Raw genomic sequence first — 18,543 nt, forward strand, 5'->3', positions numbered from 1 at the left:
GCACTAAGGCAAAGGCTTGAAAAAAACTTCAAATATTTTTCAGAATCTTACCTCTGGCATTGAATGTACATGCATATTATCAAATAAAGCCCAGATTCATGGGATTTTGCTGACTCTTACACCAGTTAAGCCTGAAAGCACACTCATTGTATCACCATCCAAAACAACATTTCCAATAGTATAATACTTGTCCAAATACCGCATTGTACTCTTCTTGGAACCTTCTCTTTAGGTTGGTGGGCTTGCTTAACCATTTCTGACAAATATTTTGTTTTAGAGAAGTATATTTTGCACTCAATTGAGTGGAACGTTACATTCATTCTTTGAGAATATTCTGAGCCCTAACCCTAACGTTGCAAACCCATAGCTAGGGTTAGGGTTAGGATTCCTGCAAAACATTTATGTTTTTTAAGGTAATGGTTGTGTTTTAGGGCAGAAATGATAGTTAGGAAAAGTGTTGTTTCAGTGATATTTGCAGAATTTTTGTCTTTCATTTTTAGCTGCACTGAATTGCTTAAAAGGGGGATTTTGCCTTAAGTGCACTAAGGCAAAGGTTTGAAAAAAATTTCAAATACCTTTCAAAATCTTACCTCTGGCTTTGAATGTACATGGATATTATCAAAAAAGCCCAGATTCTTGGGGTTTTTCTGACTCTTACACCAGTGAAGCCTGAAACCACGCTCATTGTATTACCTTCCAAAACAACATTTCCAATAGTAGAATACTTGTCCAAATATCGCATTTTACTTTTATTGGAACGTTCTCTTTAGGTTGGTGGGCTGGCTTAACCATTTCTGACAAATATTTTGTTTCAGGGAAGTATATTTTTCACTTTATTGAATGAAAGGTTGCATTAATTCTTTGAGGAAATTCTGAACCCTAACCCTAACCTTGCAAACCCATAGCTAGGGTTAGGGTTAGGATTCCTGCAAACCATAGATACTTTTTGATGGCATGGTTGTGTTTTAAGGCAGAAATGATAGTTAGGAAAAGTGTTGTTTCAATGATATCTGCAGAATTTTTGTTTTTCATTTTTAGCTGCACTGCATTGCTTAAAAGGGGGATTTTGCCTTAAGTGCACTAAGGCAAAGGGTTGAAAAAAACTTCAAATACCTTTCAAAATCTTACCTCTGGTATTGAATGTACATGCATATTATCAAATAAAGCCCAGATTCATGGGATTTTGCTGACTCTTACACCAGTTAAGCCTGAAACCACACTCATTGTATCACCTTCCAAAACAACATTTCCAATAGTAGAATACTTGTCCAAATACCACATTGTAGTCTTGTTGGAACCTTCTGTTTAGTTTGGTGGGCTTGCTTAACCATTTCTGAGAAATATTTCATTTCAGTGAGGTATATTTTGCACTCAATTGAGTGGAAGGTTGCATTCATTCTTTGAGAATATTCTGAGCCCTAACCCTAACCTTGCAAACCCATAGCTAGGGTTAGGGTTAGGATTCCTGCAAAACATTGATGCTTTTTAATAGAATGGTTGTGTTTTAGGGCAGAAATGATAGTTAGGAAAAGTGTTGTTTCAATGATATCTGCAGAATTTTTCTCTTCCATTTTTAGCTGTACCGCATTGCTTAAAAGGGGGATTTTCCCTTAAGTGCAAAGGGTTGAAAAAAACTTCAAATACCTTTCAGAATCTTACCTCTGGCATTGAATCTACATGCATATTATCAGATAAAGCCCAGATTCATGAGATTTTGCTGACTCTCTTACACCAGTTAAGTCTGAAACCACGCTCATTGTATCACCTTCCAAAACAACATTTCCAATAGTAGAATACCTGTCCAAATACCGCATTTTCTGCTTGTTGTAACGTTCTCTTTAGTTTGGTGGGCTTGCTTAACCTTTTCTGACAAATATTTTGTTTCAGTGAAGTTTATTTTTCACTTAATTGAGTGGAAGGTTGCAATCATTCTTTGAGAATATTCTGAGCCCTAACCCTAACCTTGCAAACCCATAGCTAGGATTAGGGTTTGGATTCCTGCAAACTATCATTACTTTTTGATGGCATGGTTGTGTTTTAAGGCAGAAATGATAGTTAGGAAAAGTGTTGTTTCAATGATATCTGCAGAATTTTTGTTTTTCATTTTTAGCTGCACTGCATTGCTTAAAAGGGGGATTTTGCCTTAAGTGCACTAAGGCAAAGGCTTGAAAAAAACTTCAAATATTTTTCAGAATCTTACCTCTGGCATTGAATGTACATGCATATTATCAAATAAAGCCCAGATTCATGGGATTTTGCTGACTCTTACACCAGTTAAGCCTGAAAGCACACTCATTGTATCACCATCCAAAACAACATTTCCAATAGTATAATACTTGTCCAAATACCGCATTGTACTCTTCTTGGAACCTTCTCTTTAGGTTGGTGGGCTTGCTTAACCATTTCTGACAAATATTTTGTTTTAGAGAAGTATATTTTGCACTCAATTGAGTGGAACGTTACATTCATTCTTTGAGAATATTCTGAGCCCTAACCCTAACGTTGCAAACCCATAGCTAGGGTTAGGGTTAGGATTCCTATAAAACATTTATGTTTTTCAATGGAATGGTTGTGTTTTAGGGCAGAAATGATAGTTAGGAAAAGTGTTGTTTCAGTGATATCTGCAGAATTTTTGTCTTTCATTTTTAGCTGCACTGAATTGCTTAAAAGGGGGATTTTGCCTTAAGTGCACTAAGGCAAAGGTTTGAAAAAAATTTCAAATACCTTTCAAAATCTTACCTCTGGCTTTGAATGTACATGGATATTATCAAAAAAGCCCAGATTCTTGGGGTTTTTCTGACTCTTACACCAGTGAAGCCTGAAACCACGCTCATTGTATTACCTTCCAAAACAACATTTCCAATAGTAGAATACTTGTCCAAATATCGCATTTTACTTTGATTGGAACGTTGTCTTTAGGTTGGTGGGCTGACTTAACCATTTCTGACAAATATTTTGTTTCAGGGAAGTATATTTTTCACTTTATTGAATGAAAGGTTGCATTAATTCTTTGAGGAAATTCTGAACCCTAACCCTAACCTTGCAAACCCATAGCTAGGGTTAGGGTTAGGATTCCTGCAAACCATAGATACTTTTTGATGGCATGGTTGTGTTTTAAGGCAGAAATGCTAGTTAGGAAAAGTGTTGTTTCAGTGATATCTGCAGAATTTTTTTCTACCATTTTTAGCTGCACTGCTTTATTTAAAGGGGGGATTTTGCCTTAAGTGCACAAAGGCAAAGGTCTGAAAAAACCTTCAAATACCTTTCAAAATCTTACCTCTGGCATTGAATGCACATGCATATTATCAAATAAAGCCCAGATTCTTCGGGTTTTGCTGACTCTTAAACCAGTTAAGCCCTGAAACCACACTCATTGTATCACCATCCAAAACAACATTTCCAATAGTATAATACTTGTCCAAATACCGCATTGTACTCTTCTTGGAACCTTCTCTTTAGGTTGGTGGGCTTGCTTAACCATTTCTGACAAATATTTTGTTTTAGAGAAGTATATTTTGCACTCAATTGAGTGGAACGTTACATTCATTCTTTGAGAATATTCTGAGCCCTAACCCTAACGTTGCAAACCCATAGCTAGGGTTAGGGTTAGGATTCCTATAAAACATTTATGTTTTTCAATGGAATGGTTGTGTTTTAGGGCAGAAATGATAGTTAGGAAAAGTGTTGTTTCAGTGATATCTGCAGAATTTTTGTCTTTCATTTTTAGCTGCACTGAATTGCTTAAAAGGGGGATTTTGCCTTAAGTGCACTAAGGCAAAGGTTTGAAAAAAATTTCAAATACCTTTCAAAATCTTACCTCTGGCTTTGAATGTACATGGATATTATCAAAAAAGCCCAGATTCTTGGGGTTTTTCTGACTCTTACACCAGTTAAGCCTGAAACCACGCTCATTGTATTACCTTCCAAAACAACATTTCCAATAGTAGAATACTTGTCCAAATATCGCATTTTACTTTGATTGGAACGTTGTCTTTAGGTTGGTGGGCTGACTTAACCATTTCTGACAAATATTTTGTTTCAGGGAAGTATATTTTTCACTTTATTGAATGAAAGGTTGCATTAATTCTTTGAGGAAATTCTGAACCCTAACCCTAACCTTGCAAACCCATAGCTAGGGTTAGGGTTAGGATTCCTGCAAACCATAGATACTTTTTGATGGCATGGTTGTGTTTTAAGGCAGAAATGATAGTTAGGAAAAGTGTTGTTTCAATGATATCTGCAGAATTTTTGTTTTTCATTTTTAGCTGCACTGCATTGCTTAAAAGGGGGATTTTGCCTTAAGTGCACTAAGGCAAAGGGTTGAAAAAAACTTCAAATACCTTTCAAAATCTTACCTCTGGTATTGAATGTACATGCATATTATCAAATAAAGCCCAGATTCATGGGATTTTGCTGACTCTTACACCAGTTAAGCCTGAAACCACACTCATTGTATCACCTTCCAAAACAACATTTCCAATAGTAGAATACTTGTCCAAATACTGCATTGTAGTCTTGTTGGAACCTTCTGTTTAGTTTGGTGGGCTTGCTTAACCATTTCTGAGAAATATTTCATTTCAGTGAGGTATATTTTGCACTCAATTGAGTGGAAGGTTGCATTCATTCTTTGAGAATATTCTGAGCCCTAACCCTAACCTTGCAAACCCATAGCTACGGTTAGGGTTAGGATTCCTGCAAAACATTGATGCTTTTTAATAGAATGGTTGTGTTTTAGGGCAGAAATGATAGTTAGGAAAAGTGTTGTTTCAATGATATCTGCAGAATTTTTGTTTTTCATTTGTAGCTGCACTGCATTGCTTAAAAGGGGGATTTTGCCTTAAGTGCACTAAGGCAAAGGTTTTTAAAAAATTTCAAATACCTTTCAGAATCTTACCTCTGGCATTGAATGTACATGGATATTATCAAATAAAGCCCAGATTCTTGGGGTTTTGCTGACTCTTACACCAGTTAAGCCTGAAACCACGCTCATTGTATCACCTTCCAAAACAACATTTCCAATAGTAGAATACTTGTCCAAATACCGCATTGTACTGTTGTTGGAACCTTCTCTTTAGGTTGGTGGGCTTGCTTAACCTTTTCTGACAAATATTTTGTTTCAGGGAAGGATATTTTTCACTTAATTGAGTGGAACGTTGCATTAATTCTTTGAGAATATTCTGAGCCCTAACCCTAACCTTGCAAACCCATAGCTAGGGTTAGGGTTAGGATTCCTGTAAACCATCATTACTTTTTGATTACATGGTTGTGTTTTAGGGCAGAAATGCTAGTTAGGAAAAGTGTTGTTTCAGTGATATCTGCAGAATTTTTTTCTACCTTTTTTAGCTGCACTGCTTTATTTAAAGGGGGGATTTTTCCTTAAGTGCACAAAGGCAAAGGTCTGAAAAAACCTTCAAATACCTTTCAAAATCTTACCTCTGGCATTGAATGCACATGCATATTATCAAATAAAGCCCAGATTCTTCGGGTTTTGCTGACTCTTAAACCAGTTAAGCCCTGAAACCACACTCATTGTATCACCTTCCAAAACAACATTTCCAATAGTAGAATACTTGTCCAAATACCGCATTTTACTCTTGTTGGTATTGTATATTTAAGTGCATTTAAGACAGAGAAGAAGAGGCAGTTCTTTACTCAACTGGTAATGGGAGCATGGAACTGTCAATCCAACCATCTGGATCAGTACCCTTGCTTCTTTTAAGAAACAGCTGAATGAGATCCTTGGATCAATCAGCTACTATCTTTCAAATGAGCTAAGTGGGCTTGAATATCTTCCTCTCCTTTGTAACCTTTCTCACGAATAGGTGGCTAGTGATAAATTCATACATTTCCCTTGTAAAAAATCCCTTTATTTTATATGAAATATTAATAATGCTAATGAAAGCATTGCTGAAGGGTAAATGCAATGCAAATAAATACCTAGAACTATACTGTAAAAAGTGAAATTGCTTCTTATCTTGTGACACTTGCTCTGATACACCGTGTTCTCCAACAGCATTAGGATTTGAATATTTTACAGACAGACTTGATCTGGCTGACTGTGATTGACTGCACGTAAAAGCCAACATTTGTAATTTCAGTCTCAGCTTTGACTTGATGTTGCCTTAAAGACAAGTTTTTTCTAATTTCTGCCTGTTGTTGTTTTTAAATTAATGGCTGTAGCCAGCTTTTTAAATGCGCAGTGGCTGTTTCATTGACGTTCCTTCTAGAAAGACTGCCTTTCCTTTCTGACACTCTTCAGACGATGGCTGCAGTGATGACCTTCATTTTGATCTTAAGTCTGTATATTGCGAAGGCTCATGACAGCCTCTTTCTTGGGTTTTAAAGAACACCACACACCTAATGACATGACACATGAATTAATCATTTTTATCGATTGAAAATAGCTTTTTTTCTGTATGTGTTTTTGTTCACATGTAGCAATTGCCTGTAAAGTGTCACAAAGTCAGTAATTATTAATTAATTATCTTACAAATAGGAAGAGGTCACTGTCATTTACACTGTTTTCTTCCATAGGGTTCATGGTACAGTACATTAAAATTACCATGTTTTCCTAATGCAAAGCAAGATAAGCATGGCAAAATATAAATTAATTTACCATTACAATCAAGCATGACATGTTAACCATCTAAAAGTGCAGTTTTTAATAAACCTCTTTATGCTTCACCAATCTGACAAAGCACAGACTGTACTCTAAGAGTCCTTTTCATATTGAAGTAATGCACAAGATGTAAAAAGGGTTAACTTAAGTCAGTTCTGCCTGAAAATTAGACTTCTAAGCAACAGGGGTTTATGACAGGAAAGAGGGTTAACTGATAAGGATTCCAGATGCAGCTAGGAACCCCCTGGGGGCGTAATCTTAAACTGACCATTTGGCCAGGGTCTCTCAACTGGCCAAATACCATGACCCCCCTCTTTACCATAACACCGAATGACGTCCAAAGCAGCAAGGAAGGACTATATAACCTAAAAGTTTGTACCGGCACATCGAACAATACTTCGGTTTTGTTGTTTCTTGCGGGAAACAATACTTCGGCTTTATTGTTCCTTGCATGCAATAAACTCATCTGTTTAACTTCATCTCGGGATCCAGAACCTTATTCTTTCTGTTACAACAATATCACGGGTTCAGGACTTATTATTATAAGCACTATAATTGTTATTATTATCAGGACTAATATTTTGCATCAGTGCACCAACAGCAGCTGTGGAGGGAATGAGCACACAGTGTATGGAAGGACAATTTCAGAACTACAGCTCTTGCTCAAAACTAACTAATTAAACCTTGTGCTAATTAGTGAGTTTCAGGACTGCTCTCATTCAGTTGAATGTGACCAACTAGACTTTAGCTGAAGGAAAATCACTGAGTCACTGTGGGAGTGACTGATAGTGTCATTCACACCTGTCTACTCATCAATTGATCAACTATTAAGAGCTGTGTAGTCAGAAATAGGGCAGAAAATTCTTAAGTAATTGGTTGAAGAGAGATTACATGAAATTCTGTGTTCTGAAGCTGCTGGAAACTATATGCTTTAACTGGGGCATTTATTAAACCAAAGACAGTGCAATAAAAAGATAAGTTATGGGCATCAATTAGCACTGGGGATTAAGGGCCAAGCTGTGACACAATTGAGCAGATACAGGTATCCCTCTGGACCGCTGGCCTAGACAATGTGTTTGCAGTAACTGGTGGAAGAGGTTGCATATGAAAAATGATTAATCTTGGTCAGTTTTTAAGGGACTTACGTGGAAAAGGCGTTGTTTTGTTTCTCACAGCGGATGCCCTTGCAGTGGTTGGGCTCGTCAGAAGCTTTGGTCTCGTAGTAGAAGTAGAGCTGGTTGAGGCCGTTGGCGAAAGCCAGCAGGACGAGGCAGTAGATGAAGAGGAACTTGAGGATGTCCAGCAGCATTCTGCCCAGGGAGATCTGCAGGGGTCCCAGGTGGGAGTTGGCAGTGAATAGCGAGATGAGCCGCAGGGAACTGAAGATGTTGGCTATGGCGAAGAGGGCTTCAGCGATGAGCGTGGGGTGCCACATCTCCCATTCCTCGCGAGGCCGGGAGCTGTTGTACTTTCAAGAGCAGAAGGAACGTGACAGGAACCAGAAGGGAGAGAGGTGAGAACAAATCGCCGTTTAACTATACTTTACTTTCTGGGTTATCTCATTTTCAGACAAAGCATGTGTCAAATGATTTTGTTTTCCTTTTCTGCATGAATGAAACTTGATCTTTTTTCAAAGTTTCAATAGGAAGTCAATCTTTGTAGTTGTTCCACCTGCCAAAAGATATTACATTAGAGTTGCTGTTGGAATCCCCTTTTAAACCCTGAGGTTGTGAATACAGATATTTGTAAGTAATAAGAATCTAATAAGAAAAGGAAACTGAATGTGGGGAAGGAACTAATATTCTTGTAGCTTTTACAGTATAATAGATATGGATATATAGCTTGAGCATAGAAAGGAATGTATTACTGAAAACTGAAACACATTCCTAAGTAATTACCAGGAAAATAACTGGTATTACTGGTTTACCAGGAAAATAACTGTTATAAATAACACTAAAAAATGTTTTTTTTTGTAGCAGATGCACTGACATTTTATGGAACATACAGTACATGGCATACTGTAAACTGTACAGATTGTGATTATTGTGACAATATTCCAGCAGGGAAACACACATCTTCATGCTGCTTTCTAACAATTGCTCTCTTGTGTGATGGGAATGTGACAGAAGTCACCAGATTTGAACTCCTTTGAACATGTGAAACTTTGGTTAACATTTGTCATCAACTATACAATTCTAGTGTGAAAGTCACAGGAAAGTATCTTATGTGGCCACTATTGGAAACACTACAGACTGTACCTGTGTGACACATGCTTTGCACCAGGTTGCAGATGTCTTGTGGGTTTCTGTCCCATTTGTCTGTCCCAGTTTCCACACATCATGACAACGTATCCCTCACATGTTCAATGGAACTCAAGTCTGATGACGTCTCTCACATTCTTATCACACAAAGGACAATTATTAGAAAGCAACATGAAGGTGTGTTTTTCCCTGCTGGAATGTTGTCCCATCAGGAGAGGAAGAAAGTCAAATGCCAGGACTCAATCAATGTAGAAGTGTGCATTAAGTTGCTATCAAGCACTACAAGTGGAGTTGTGCAATGACTAGACGTATCGTAGCTGGATCTCCCGATCAATTGGTCTTGAATGGTGTTTTTCTTGCTTCATTCTCAACAGACTTGACATTCAGCAGGTTCAATCACCTCCTCACCTGTTTATAATCAATTATATCACAAAACTAGTGTTTTAGTACTTGTGCAACAAAAACACTTGTGTGAATCATGGTGAGTAATGAATAATCAATTAATCAAATGACATCACAAACATTTAATCACATCCAAAATCGACTTTCTTTTTCTAAAATGTGTATACAGTATACTGTATACATAGAGTTTCTTCAGATTTTCAGCATTTTTCTAAGTCTTTTACTTTTAGATTTCCCTCCTTGCTTAGGTACAGTATATACTTTAATCAATAGTTGTTAAGCCTTCACTGCTAACTACAGTAATTATGATATCTGCTATATCTCTTACTAGAAGATCTAACTTTTTGGTTTACTAGAAATAAGAGCTTTGAAAAGATTTTTACTCTTAACATATGTTCCAATGTGGCATTTAAATGAAGGAATGCTAATTTGTTGAACTTGTGGTGAAAATGACAAAAGCTCAGATTGGTACAAATTCAAATTATGAAACATGAACTTTAATTGGCTCACAGCTACAGTGAAACAGAGCTTAAACAGGTTGTGAGGCATGCAAGTCAAGTCACATTAAATTACGTACAAAGTAGGAACACATTTTCACTATAAAACTGATATAGCTCCAGATAAGTTCAAAGCAAAGAACATCAAATGCACAAGGAATGAGCATGGTTATGGATAGCACTGTGAATGGGAAAATGGGGAAGATGCCTGGGTGATATTTTCTCATTATAAATTTGTTTTGTTTTGATATTTAGAAATGAAGGTGTGCCACGCTGCAATATTTTACACTAATAACTAATGTATAAGCGGACCACTAATGACTACTAATGGAAGACTTAACAATCATGTTTATTTTTTTAGTATTAAATATATAACAATACATTGTTAATTCAGAAATCAGTGGTAATAAAGTCGCATTCTCACAATACGCTAATGAATGGTTATTTACAAATGTTAATCAAAAGTGTGTCTGCATAAGTAATCGAAATCACATTATCTGGCAGCGTGAAACTGTTCTCCACTGTGCACCAACAGCAGCAATCCAACCATAATCAATTTTATGTTCCTCTCTGGACATGCTAATCCGAGACTGCAGAATAGACAGGGAAAGTGCAGTGTGTTGACTGCAGGCTATAACAGGAGAAATACTACTATTGATTCATATTCTGCCAAGCGACACCTCAGTGGTGGCGTGGAGTGGAAGGCAGTAGACAGCCATGTGATACAGAACTCAGCCGTGACCCATGCTTCACTTAACAGTATTTGTTTTGTCTGCAATGCATGGATGCACCTGTCAGTGGGCCATCCATTTTTCTTTTAGTCCAGACAAAACTGGACACAGAAAAGACGAATCAGATTATATCACGTGGCAGAGAAAACTGAGGTGTGAGTTCGTTAACAGACTGGGTTGAGTTGTGGCAATTGTTGTCCCCTTAAACAATGAGAATCATGGGATGGGATCAATGGGATCGTTGCCCATTGGCCACTCTGAGAGGTAGCATATAATGGCAATATACCACTTGATGATGTTCACTATAAAGTCTTTAGTTAATTTGCTACAAAGAAAACTGAACTCTGAACTCAAGCTTAAAACAATAATTTTCACTTATTCAATACTGTAAGTGAATTGTGTTGTTTCTGATACAGGATGACAATGTCAATGGATATGACTCCAAGTGCATGTTCTCTCCCTGCTCCATGTTTTGAATTAACCTCTGTGCCTAATAATGTAGTAGTTTACCTTGACATATGCAACTATCTTCAATGAGATGGTTGCGAGGTACAGGGAGTTCATGGCGAAGTCCATGAGGTTCCACCAGTCATGTACATACTCCGTAAATCCCCCATCCCACATTTCCTTGATTTCAGCCCAAATAAACCCTGAAAGCAGAAAAAAACAGTGAAGAGGGAAGTTTTTCCGGTTATTTTGTTATTAGTGCGCAAGAAGGATTCTTGTAGCACTGCAGTTATTTTCACTAGGGTGACTGGTATAAGAATATCCCAATTTGTCTTCAACCAGCAGAGAACTGGTATACCCACTCTAATGGGGAAAAGAAAAATAGTTGGACAAATTCCTTCCAATGGCCTCCTAAACTCTTTAATCTTATTGAAAAAATGTGTTTCCTAATTTACCCAGTAAAATAAAAATATGCAGTGCACAAAATGTGGGTGTTTTTGCCAGAATCAAACTTACAGTACTTTATGATTATCTATGCTTATTATCTATATCTATGTTTCTATGCTCATATCTGAACAAATCCAGACTGAAACTTCTCTAGCAAATTGTTACTATTAGCAGTTGGGCAGTGAGTCCTTTTTCCATAGTATTTCATATAAAGATAGATTAGATTAAATAAAGTGTATTCATACAAAATACAATATAGATCTTTTTACCATTCACTCATTATTATTTTTTTGTTTATGTATTGTTAAGCAATACAGCAGATCTCCTAAGAGGAATCTCTTACAAGGGACCGGTGGTGGCTCTGACATACTTAAGAAATGTGACTTCTTGTCCCATAGTGGAATTATCATAACTTACACGAAAGCTGGAAGAAATTGGGAAGTTTAATTAAACTGCATGGACTTTACACATTTTCATTGTGACACCTGGTTTTCTACCATTATATCGGTCCCTTTTGATTACTTCCTCACATTGTTTAGAAGAGTAGGATGATGTCAACCCAAGCAACTACAGCATGGGAAATGGCAGACTTACCAAGAACCCAGGGCAGGATCATCCACTCCACAATGGTGGGTGGTGGGCCTTGCATGTGCAGGTTGGTGCGGACGATGTGCTGCGAGGCCAGCAGGAGCAGGAAGAGGAAGGTCAGGTAAGAGGCAGTGTGGCAGATGAACTTGATGAAGGGCTTCTTGATGAAGAGCCCCAGGCCGCTCTTGGGGGCGATCAGGTAGATGACTGAGAAGACGGGGAAGAGCAGCCCGATGGTGAAGCAGGTGAGCAGCTTCACCGCCCAGTGCCGCCGGCGCCAACCGGGGAATCCATCGTACCACAGTGTCGCTAGGAGCTGCTGGCAGTTCGGCTGGGCAACAAACTGGAGCAGGACAAGGGAAATGGACTTTAACATCTATCACAACAGATAACCAAACAAACAGGAGCAGGACAACAGAAATGGGCCTTAATATCTGTCACAACAGACAGCTTGACAGGGCTGCAGTTGCTTGTTCACTGCTTACACCAAACAGTGTGTTACATTAAATGTTAGCTGTACTGGTAGTATAGAACACAGCCATGTTAACAGAACTGAAAGACCAAAAAGATGCTCAACAGATAAAACTTTGACACAGCCCCCACCTGGGCGATATGAGGCAGCCATAATGTTCCAGCAGCCACTGCACAGCAGATCAAGTGAAGAGGTGAGAATTTACTTCACTATTTGAATTAAGAGGGAGCTTCTGGAAGGCCAGAGTGAATAAACCTAGAAGGGAATTTGGCCAGGACACAAAGGATTCCCCTGCTCTTATGAACAGTGCTACTGCATGTCATCTTTAATGGCCAATCAAGTCATCCTTTTAACTTCTCATCTCAAGTGCAGTACCTCCGGTTGCACAGAATCTCCTCACCAAATTAAGGCATATGTTTTAAACTTGCAGATTCACAGGGAGGAACACCACCTATTGGTACGCCTATACCACTTCAAGTATCAACCTGGTGTTCTCTGGAGGTCTCCACAGCAGAGCAGGCCCAGACCCGCTTAGCTTCTGAAATCTGACAAACAGAGCTTTAAAGTGCTGTTGTCAAGTGAATTTACAAACATATACAGTGGAGAAAAAAAAACACTTTTAATCATGGTTTGAGATCCTAAAAACCTTTACGAGTTCCAGAATAGCTGGTTATGGTCATTTTGGAATTATATAACTTAAGTGGCAGCACAATAGGAATTTACATGGAAAACAATGAGATACATCATAAAGAGCCAGACACAAATATGTTCTGAATCTTGGCTACTGTTTCACAGAAGTGTGATTTAAGAAGAAGTTAAAGGAACGGAGTTAGTGGGTGGCACATTGGAACCAGTGCTGTGGCCCTGGGTTCAATTTCAGGCCTGGGGTGCTGTCTGCATGAAGTTTGTATGTTTGTCCTGCATTTGTGTGGGTTTTCTCTGGGTGCTCCGGTTTCCTTCCATAGTCCAAAGACATACTGGGAGCTTAATTGGCTTCTGGGGAAATTGGTTCTTGTGTGTGTGTGTTTGTCTTTATTTGTTTCTCTGCCCTGTGATGAACTGGTGCCCTGCCCAGCATATATTCTGCATTTCGCCCATTGCTTTCTGAGGCTCCAACTCCTCCACGACCCTAGCCTGGAAGTGGCGGTTAGAAAATGAATGGATGGAGGACTGGTGTTAGTATTCAAATTGCATTATTGCTGCTTCACAGGCTATTGAACCAATCATTTGTAATCAGTGTTAACCTTCAGGAAATGCTTCAAGAACAATCACATTTGAAGAACTATGCCTTCTGTGCCACCAGATGCTGGTAATGAAATGTTAATTACATTATTGTGGTGAAGTGTATTGAATATGTGGGGTTAAGAAAAAATTAAAGACACAGTGACAGATCAGATCAAATAAAAACATTGCCGGTGATTAGAAACACTAAGTATTGAGGCCCAAGGTTGTTGCAGAAAAAAAAAATATTGCACTCCTCATGGCTGACTTTTACAAAGGGACAGATGCCATTTTCTTATTTAAACTTGACAGGAGAAAAAAAACAGTGGCCAGTGTTACAGCAGTGCTTTATGGGAGTATTATGGTGCCAGCAGCTGTATAATTCAACTGTGATGCAACCCCAAATGTCCTGGAAGTCTCTGTTGCTAGGTAACCATATGGAAATGAATTTGATGGCTTCTCAGATACTTCAGCAGTTCTGACTTATCTGCCTGATACCTTTTGAAATGGTGAGGAGGAACAAAGAGACAGTTACATGACATGTTTTAGAAGCACACTGTCAAATTCATTCTTGCTTTAACCATGATACAAAGCTACATTAGAAGGTTAAGGGTAAATGTATACTATGTATACTAACCGTATAGTAGATTCCAATTTGGTTTTATACTTGAAAAACTAATAGCAACATCTATTTCTGTCACTGTTCTAAGTTACTAATAAAATATATGCTCCTTGCTTCACATTTTCTTTAATTGGGCTCAATGGAAAAATACATTTTTGGGAAAGGACACTATTAACTTAAGCATTGCTGAATCAATTATCATGACCAAATATGAGCTGCTTTACATAATATTCCAATTGCTTAAAATAAACTAATTTTTTGCTAAAACCAATGTTCAGTTACATTGTATCAAGGTAATGAATAAATATTGAGCCAATCGTACATTTCTAATATTATAGCTTATTAGTAAGATTATTAATTTGTAGTTCATAGCTTATAAATACTTAGTACAGTACTTAAACATGAAATATCTAGATTTGGCTCTGGGCTAGATATTAAATAATTAATTGTCTGGTTTAATCCTGTGAGCTGCTTGGGAGTTTACTGGGATCACTCTCTATTAATCTCTAGTAAAAAGGGAACCCCTGACTCTGACTTTTTAAGTAGCCTAATTCTACCATTCTCTGCAAACTTAAAGCTCACTGTATGTAGAGTGGAAGACCTGTAGATGTTGAAATATCCCTATAGGACTATTGAACAAAAGAATTGGTTAAATCTGCAGGTTTTAGAAAATGTATCAAAAGGTATTGTACCCGAGCTAGACTTTTTTCCAGCATAATCATAATGCTGACGACATTAAAGGACTGTTTTCTTTTAGTCAGGAACTGTAATACGTAAGATGATAATGGGTCTTACTTGTGACTGCAGACTGGCTTAAACTGCAACCTAGGGTGCATTTATTTTGTGCTATAGATGTGCAAGACAAGAATTGGATTACTGGCTAGCAGGATATAGCTCTAACACAATGCAAGTTAAAATTGAGATTGATTGCACTGTTTATTCAGAGGGACAGTGAAAGCAGTGAGCATCTTTCACACACAAGGGGACTAAGTAAAAGATATTTTGAGCACATTAAGTAAAAGGCAATGAAAATTCAAGATTTGCCCATTTTTATGAGTTGACTGTAGAAGGAGCCCCGCTTCACTCCATGATGTGTGAGCTGATCTTGAGAGCGTTATATTGTGGTGAATCATGTACCCTGAGTTGTAAAGGACATTTCTAGAAGTGTAGCACACTAATACAACTTTCTCAAAATGTTACAGATTTACATCTTTTGTCATTGCAGTAATTAATAACGAAACTGTTCAGGAATTTATTGCAATGAGCTTGTGTAAATTATCTTTAAGGAGATCTCTTAGAACGGTTGTCTTCTTTTGTATACGTTCTCCATTTCACAAGGAATTTACAGCATTTTTTGTGAACATATAAGCCCAAATTATAATGATCTGCCACCTCTTTATTAACATATATCACGTAGGCTTGTGGTTGTTAAACGTTGTCTTCATGCTGCACATGTATCCGAAATGTAAGCTTGTGCATGTTAAAACCAAAGAATCTGCACATACAGCACTCAGATACAGTATGTACAGTAAGTAGCTAATCCCATCAAATAACCTTCACTTAAGGCATATATACAGCTTTGTCCTTTGTTTCAATTGCAGTGATTGCCAAAGAGATGAAGGGAGTATGGAAGCAGGAATGAATAAATTGCAGCCACATACAGTACAGTAGAGCTTCTGGAGCTCCAGACAGTGGTGGATTGTTATTTTCTCCCATAAAGCAAATTTCTACCAGGGCAGAGCTAATGTTCTTGTGTACATAGGGAATGGATAGAGGGAGAGGTTTAATGAAACATTGTAGAAAGATGCCATTGGGGAGGACTTCCTGATAGGTTGTCACAGTAAGTGCCATAGTCGAGTGCTGTCGGTACAATCTTTCAAAATAATGGACAAGGATGCGACAGGTAGTGCACCAGAAGCTCAGCATTATATAGGTAAGGCTCCATGAGCTGTATTCTGGTTGTACAGTTGTATTTTGATTAATGTTATTTTGTTCTCCAGATAAATAATGCCAGAGTACTGTACATGCTGCAAGGTCGATCCAAACATTCTTGTCACAGAACAGTATTATACAATGGACAGGCTTCTCCACAGCCCTGAACTACATCTACTGGACAACTGTGGGATAAAATTGTTCAAAAGGCTAACAATTGGTCCAGGATAGCCAATAACCAGAAGTCAGTTAGATCGAGAAGTATTGAACAGCTTCAGTGATGTGAAAGCACACAGTTCTGGAACTTGAAACTAAGAACATACTGTTTTCACACAGAAGATTACAATTTTGGCATGGGTATGTATTATGTCTCGTGATATAACCTGTATGTTGTTTTAACAAATGTTCACATGACAATTTCTAAAACAAAGTTCATTTCCCTTGGAACTGATAATATATTGAGCAATCTAGCACAATGGATAAATACTTGTGAGTTCCCTGAAAGATATCAACTATACATTCTATAAGGAGCCTGGTTAGGAATAATTTGATTCAGTTGCAAACGCAGTGTCAGAGTTAATGATGCAGAGCTCTAAAGGTGAGTTATCAGGGAAGCACTGAACTACTGTATTTATAAAAAACTAGTATCTGTAAGTCCATTCTTCAAAGTCCTGATTAAGGAGTTGTAAAGGGGAATCTCAGACAACTGCATACAATAAGCTCAAATGTACAATATGTACAGTATTAATCTATTCATCTGCATTGTGATAAGTAATGTATACCAATACTTACTGTCACTTGAAATCACTGGAGTGAACACAGTATGTTTTTGTTCTAATAAAGTTAAATGTATGCATTGAAATACCCAAATATACTAGTATATTATATTGTACTTAACATTCATATTCATGTTAAATTGCTTTTGTCCTGAACTTGATGTTTCAATATTTGTGAAGGGCACTATACAGTATGTACTGATATTCAATCAAGGGATATTGAAAAGTGTTAAATGCAACAAATTAAACATCGTTTTTTTTTATTGGACAATTTTACAGCAAAGATTTACTACAAATCAGTCTTCTGATCCATAGCTCATTATTATTTCCTGTTTCTTTTTCACTTATCAAATTAGAGTGATACTGTATAAGGACTCTAAGCCTGCCATCTAAATAACTATTGCCAGCAAGCATGTTGTGCATGCTAGCATAGCATGAATACCACCCTCACATTCACAGCAACAGTGTGCTCAGGACATTTATCCATTTTGAGTTGTTAATGTTTCAGTGATGCCATGGCGTTTAACTCGTAAGTATACTAAGATGCTCTTAAACATATGCTTTACTACAGACAGAAAAGAGCAATGTATGCTGTAAAGAACAACTGAGATCTACATGTAAAATATTAAAAACTTCCCTTGTTCCCATCCCTGAAAGCAGATATTGTACAGTGTGCTTCTTATAAAAAAGAAATTTCCCAGCAATGAATCTGTACTCCCAATTACTTACAAATGAGAGAAGGCTATTTCTCATATTAAATTATTGAGCTAGTAGTAGATAATTGATCCTAGAATTTCCTTTCTTCCATCCATTTCCTACGTGCTTCATCCAATTCAGGGTCAAAGTGGAGCCGGAGCCTATCCCAGCTTGCCTGGCGCGAGGCAGGATACACCCAGGATGGTGCAGGACATCACAGGATACACACAGACACAGAAGCTGACTAACCTACCAGAAGGTCTTTGGACCCCACTAAAACACAGGTAGAACATAAAAAAATGAGATATCACCACAGAAATTCAACTCAGGGCCCCAGTACTGTGAGGCAGCAATACCACCTATTGCAACACCTAAAATTGCATCTATCTGTTTTTTTTTAAGTTGCTTGTGTACTGTATGCAATCCACATCAGGGGCTGTCTGTTCATAAGTGGATGACCTTTGATGGCCTTCAGTTCACATTAGTCCAGAATTAATGACCAAAGTTTTATCCATAGCTAAAACCCTCTGCATTACTCAAAGCCAAAACATAACGTAACAGTATTATGGGTACTCATTTCCATTTAATTCACCTCTTTGGATACAGTATGTTGAATACAATACAGTATATATTAAAAGGCAAAATAGGATATGTAAAACCCAACTGTGTTATTTTCAGCAGGCCTGAGAGAGGAAAGAGTGATGGAATTTGCCAGAACAAAAGGGGATCAGTTATTGTGTTGGCCTGGGTGGGGAAATTTGTCTCATTGTCTCAGATTCATTAACCACATGTGACGACAGTACTATACTGTATAAGATTTTAAATTAAGAGT

General features: G+C 37.7%; 1 protein-coding gene across 1 annotated transcript in view; it reads right to left on the reverse strand.

Annotated features, from left to right (window-relative positions):
• LOC148828576 (short transient receptor potential channel 5-like) overlaps positions 1 to 18,543 on the reverse strand; it is an 84,319-nt gene that overhangs the window by 16,743 nt on the left and 49,033 nt on the right. Inside the window, exons 4-6 of the mRNA XM_088925776.1 lie at positions 11,999 to 12,335; positions 11,021 to 11,160; positions 7,765 to 8,087 (exon numbers count right to left, since the gene is read on the reverse strand). Coding sequence (XP_088781902.1) covers positions 7,765 to 8,087; positions 11,021 to 11,160; positions 11,999 to 12,335 — 800 coding nt within the window. The remainder of the gene's footprint in view (positions 1 to 7,764; positions 8,088 to 11,020; positions 11,161 to 11,998; positions 12,336 to 18,543) is intronic.

This window comes from Atractosteus spatula, chromosome 9 (assembly GCF_055471065.1).
Source record: "Atractosteus spatula isolate fAtrSpa1 chromosome 9, fAtrSpa1.hap1, whole genome shotgun sequence".
NCBI classification, from domain to species: domain Eukaryota; kingdom Metazoa; phylum Chordata; class Actinopteri; order Semionotiformes; family Lepisosteidae; genus Atractosteus; species Atractosteus spatula.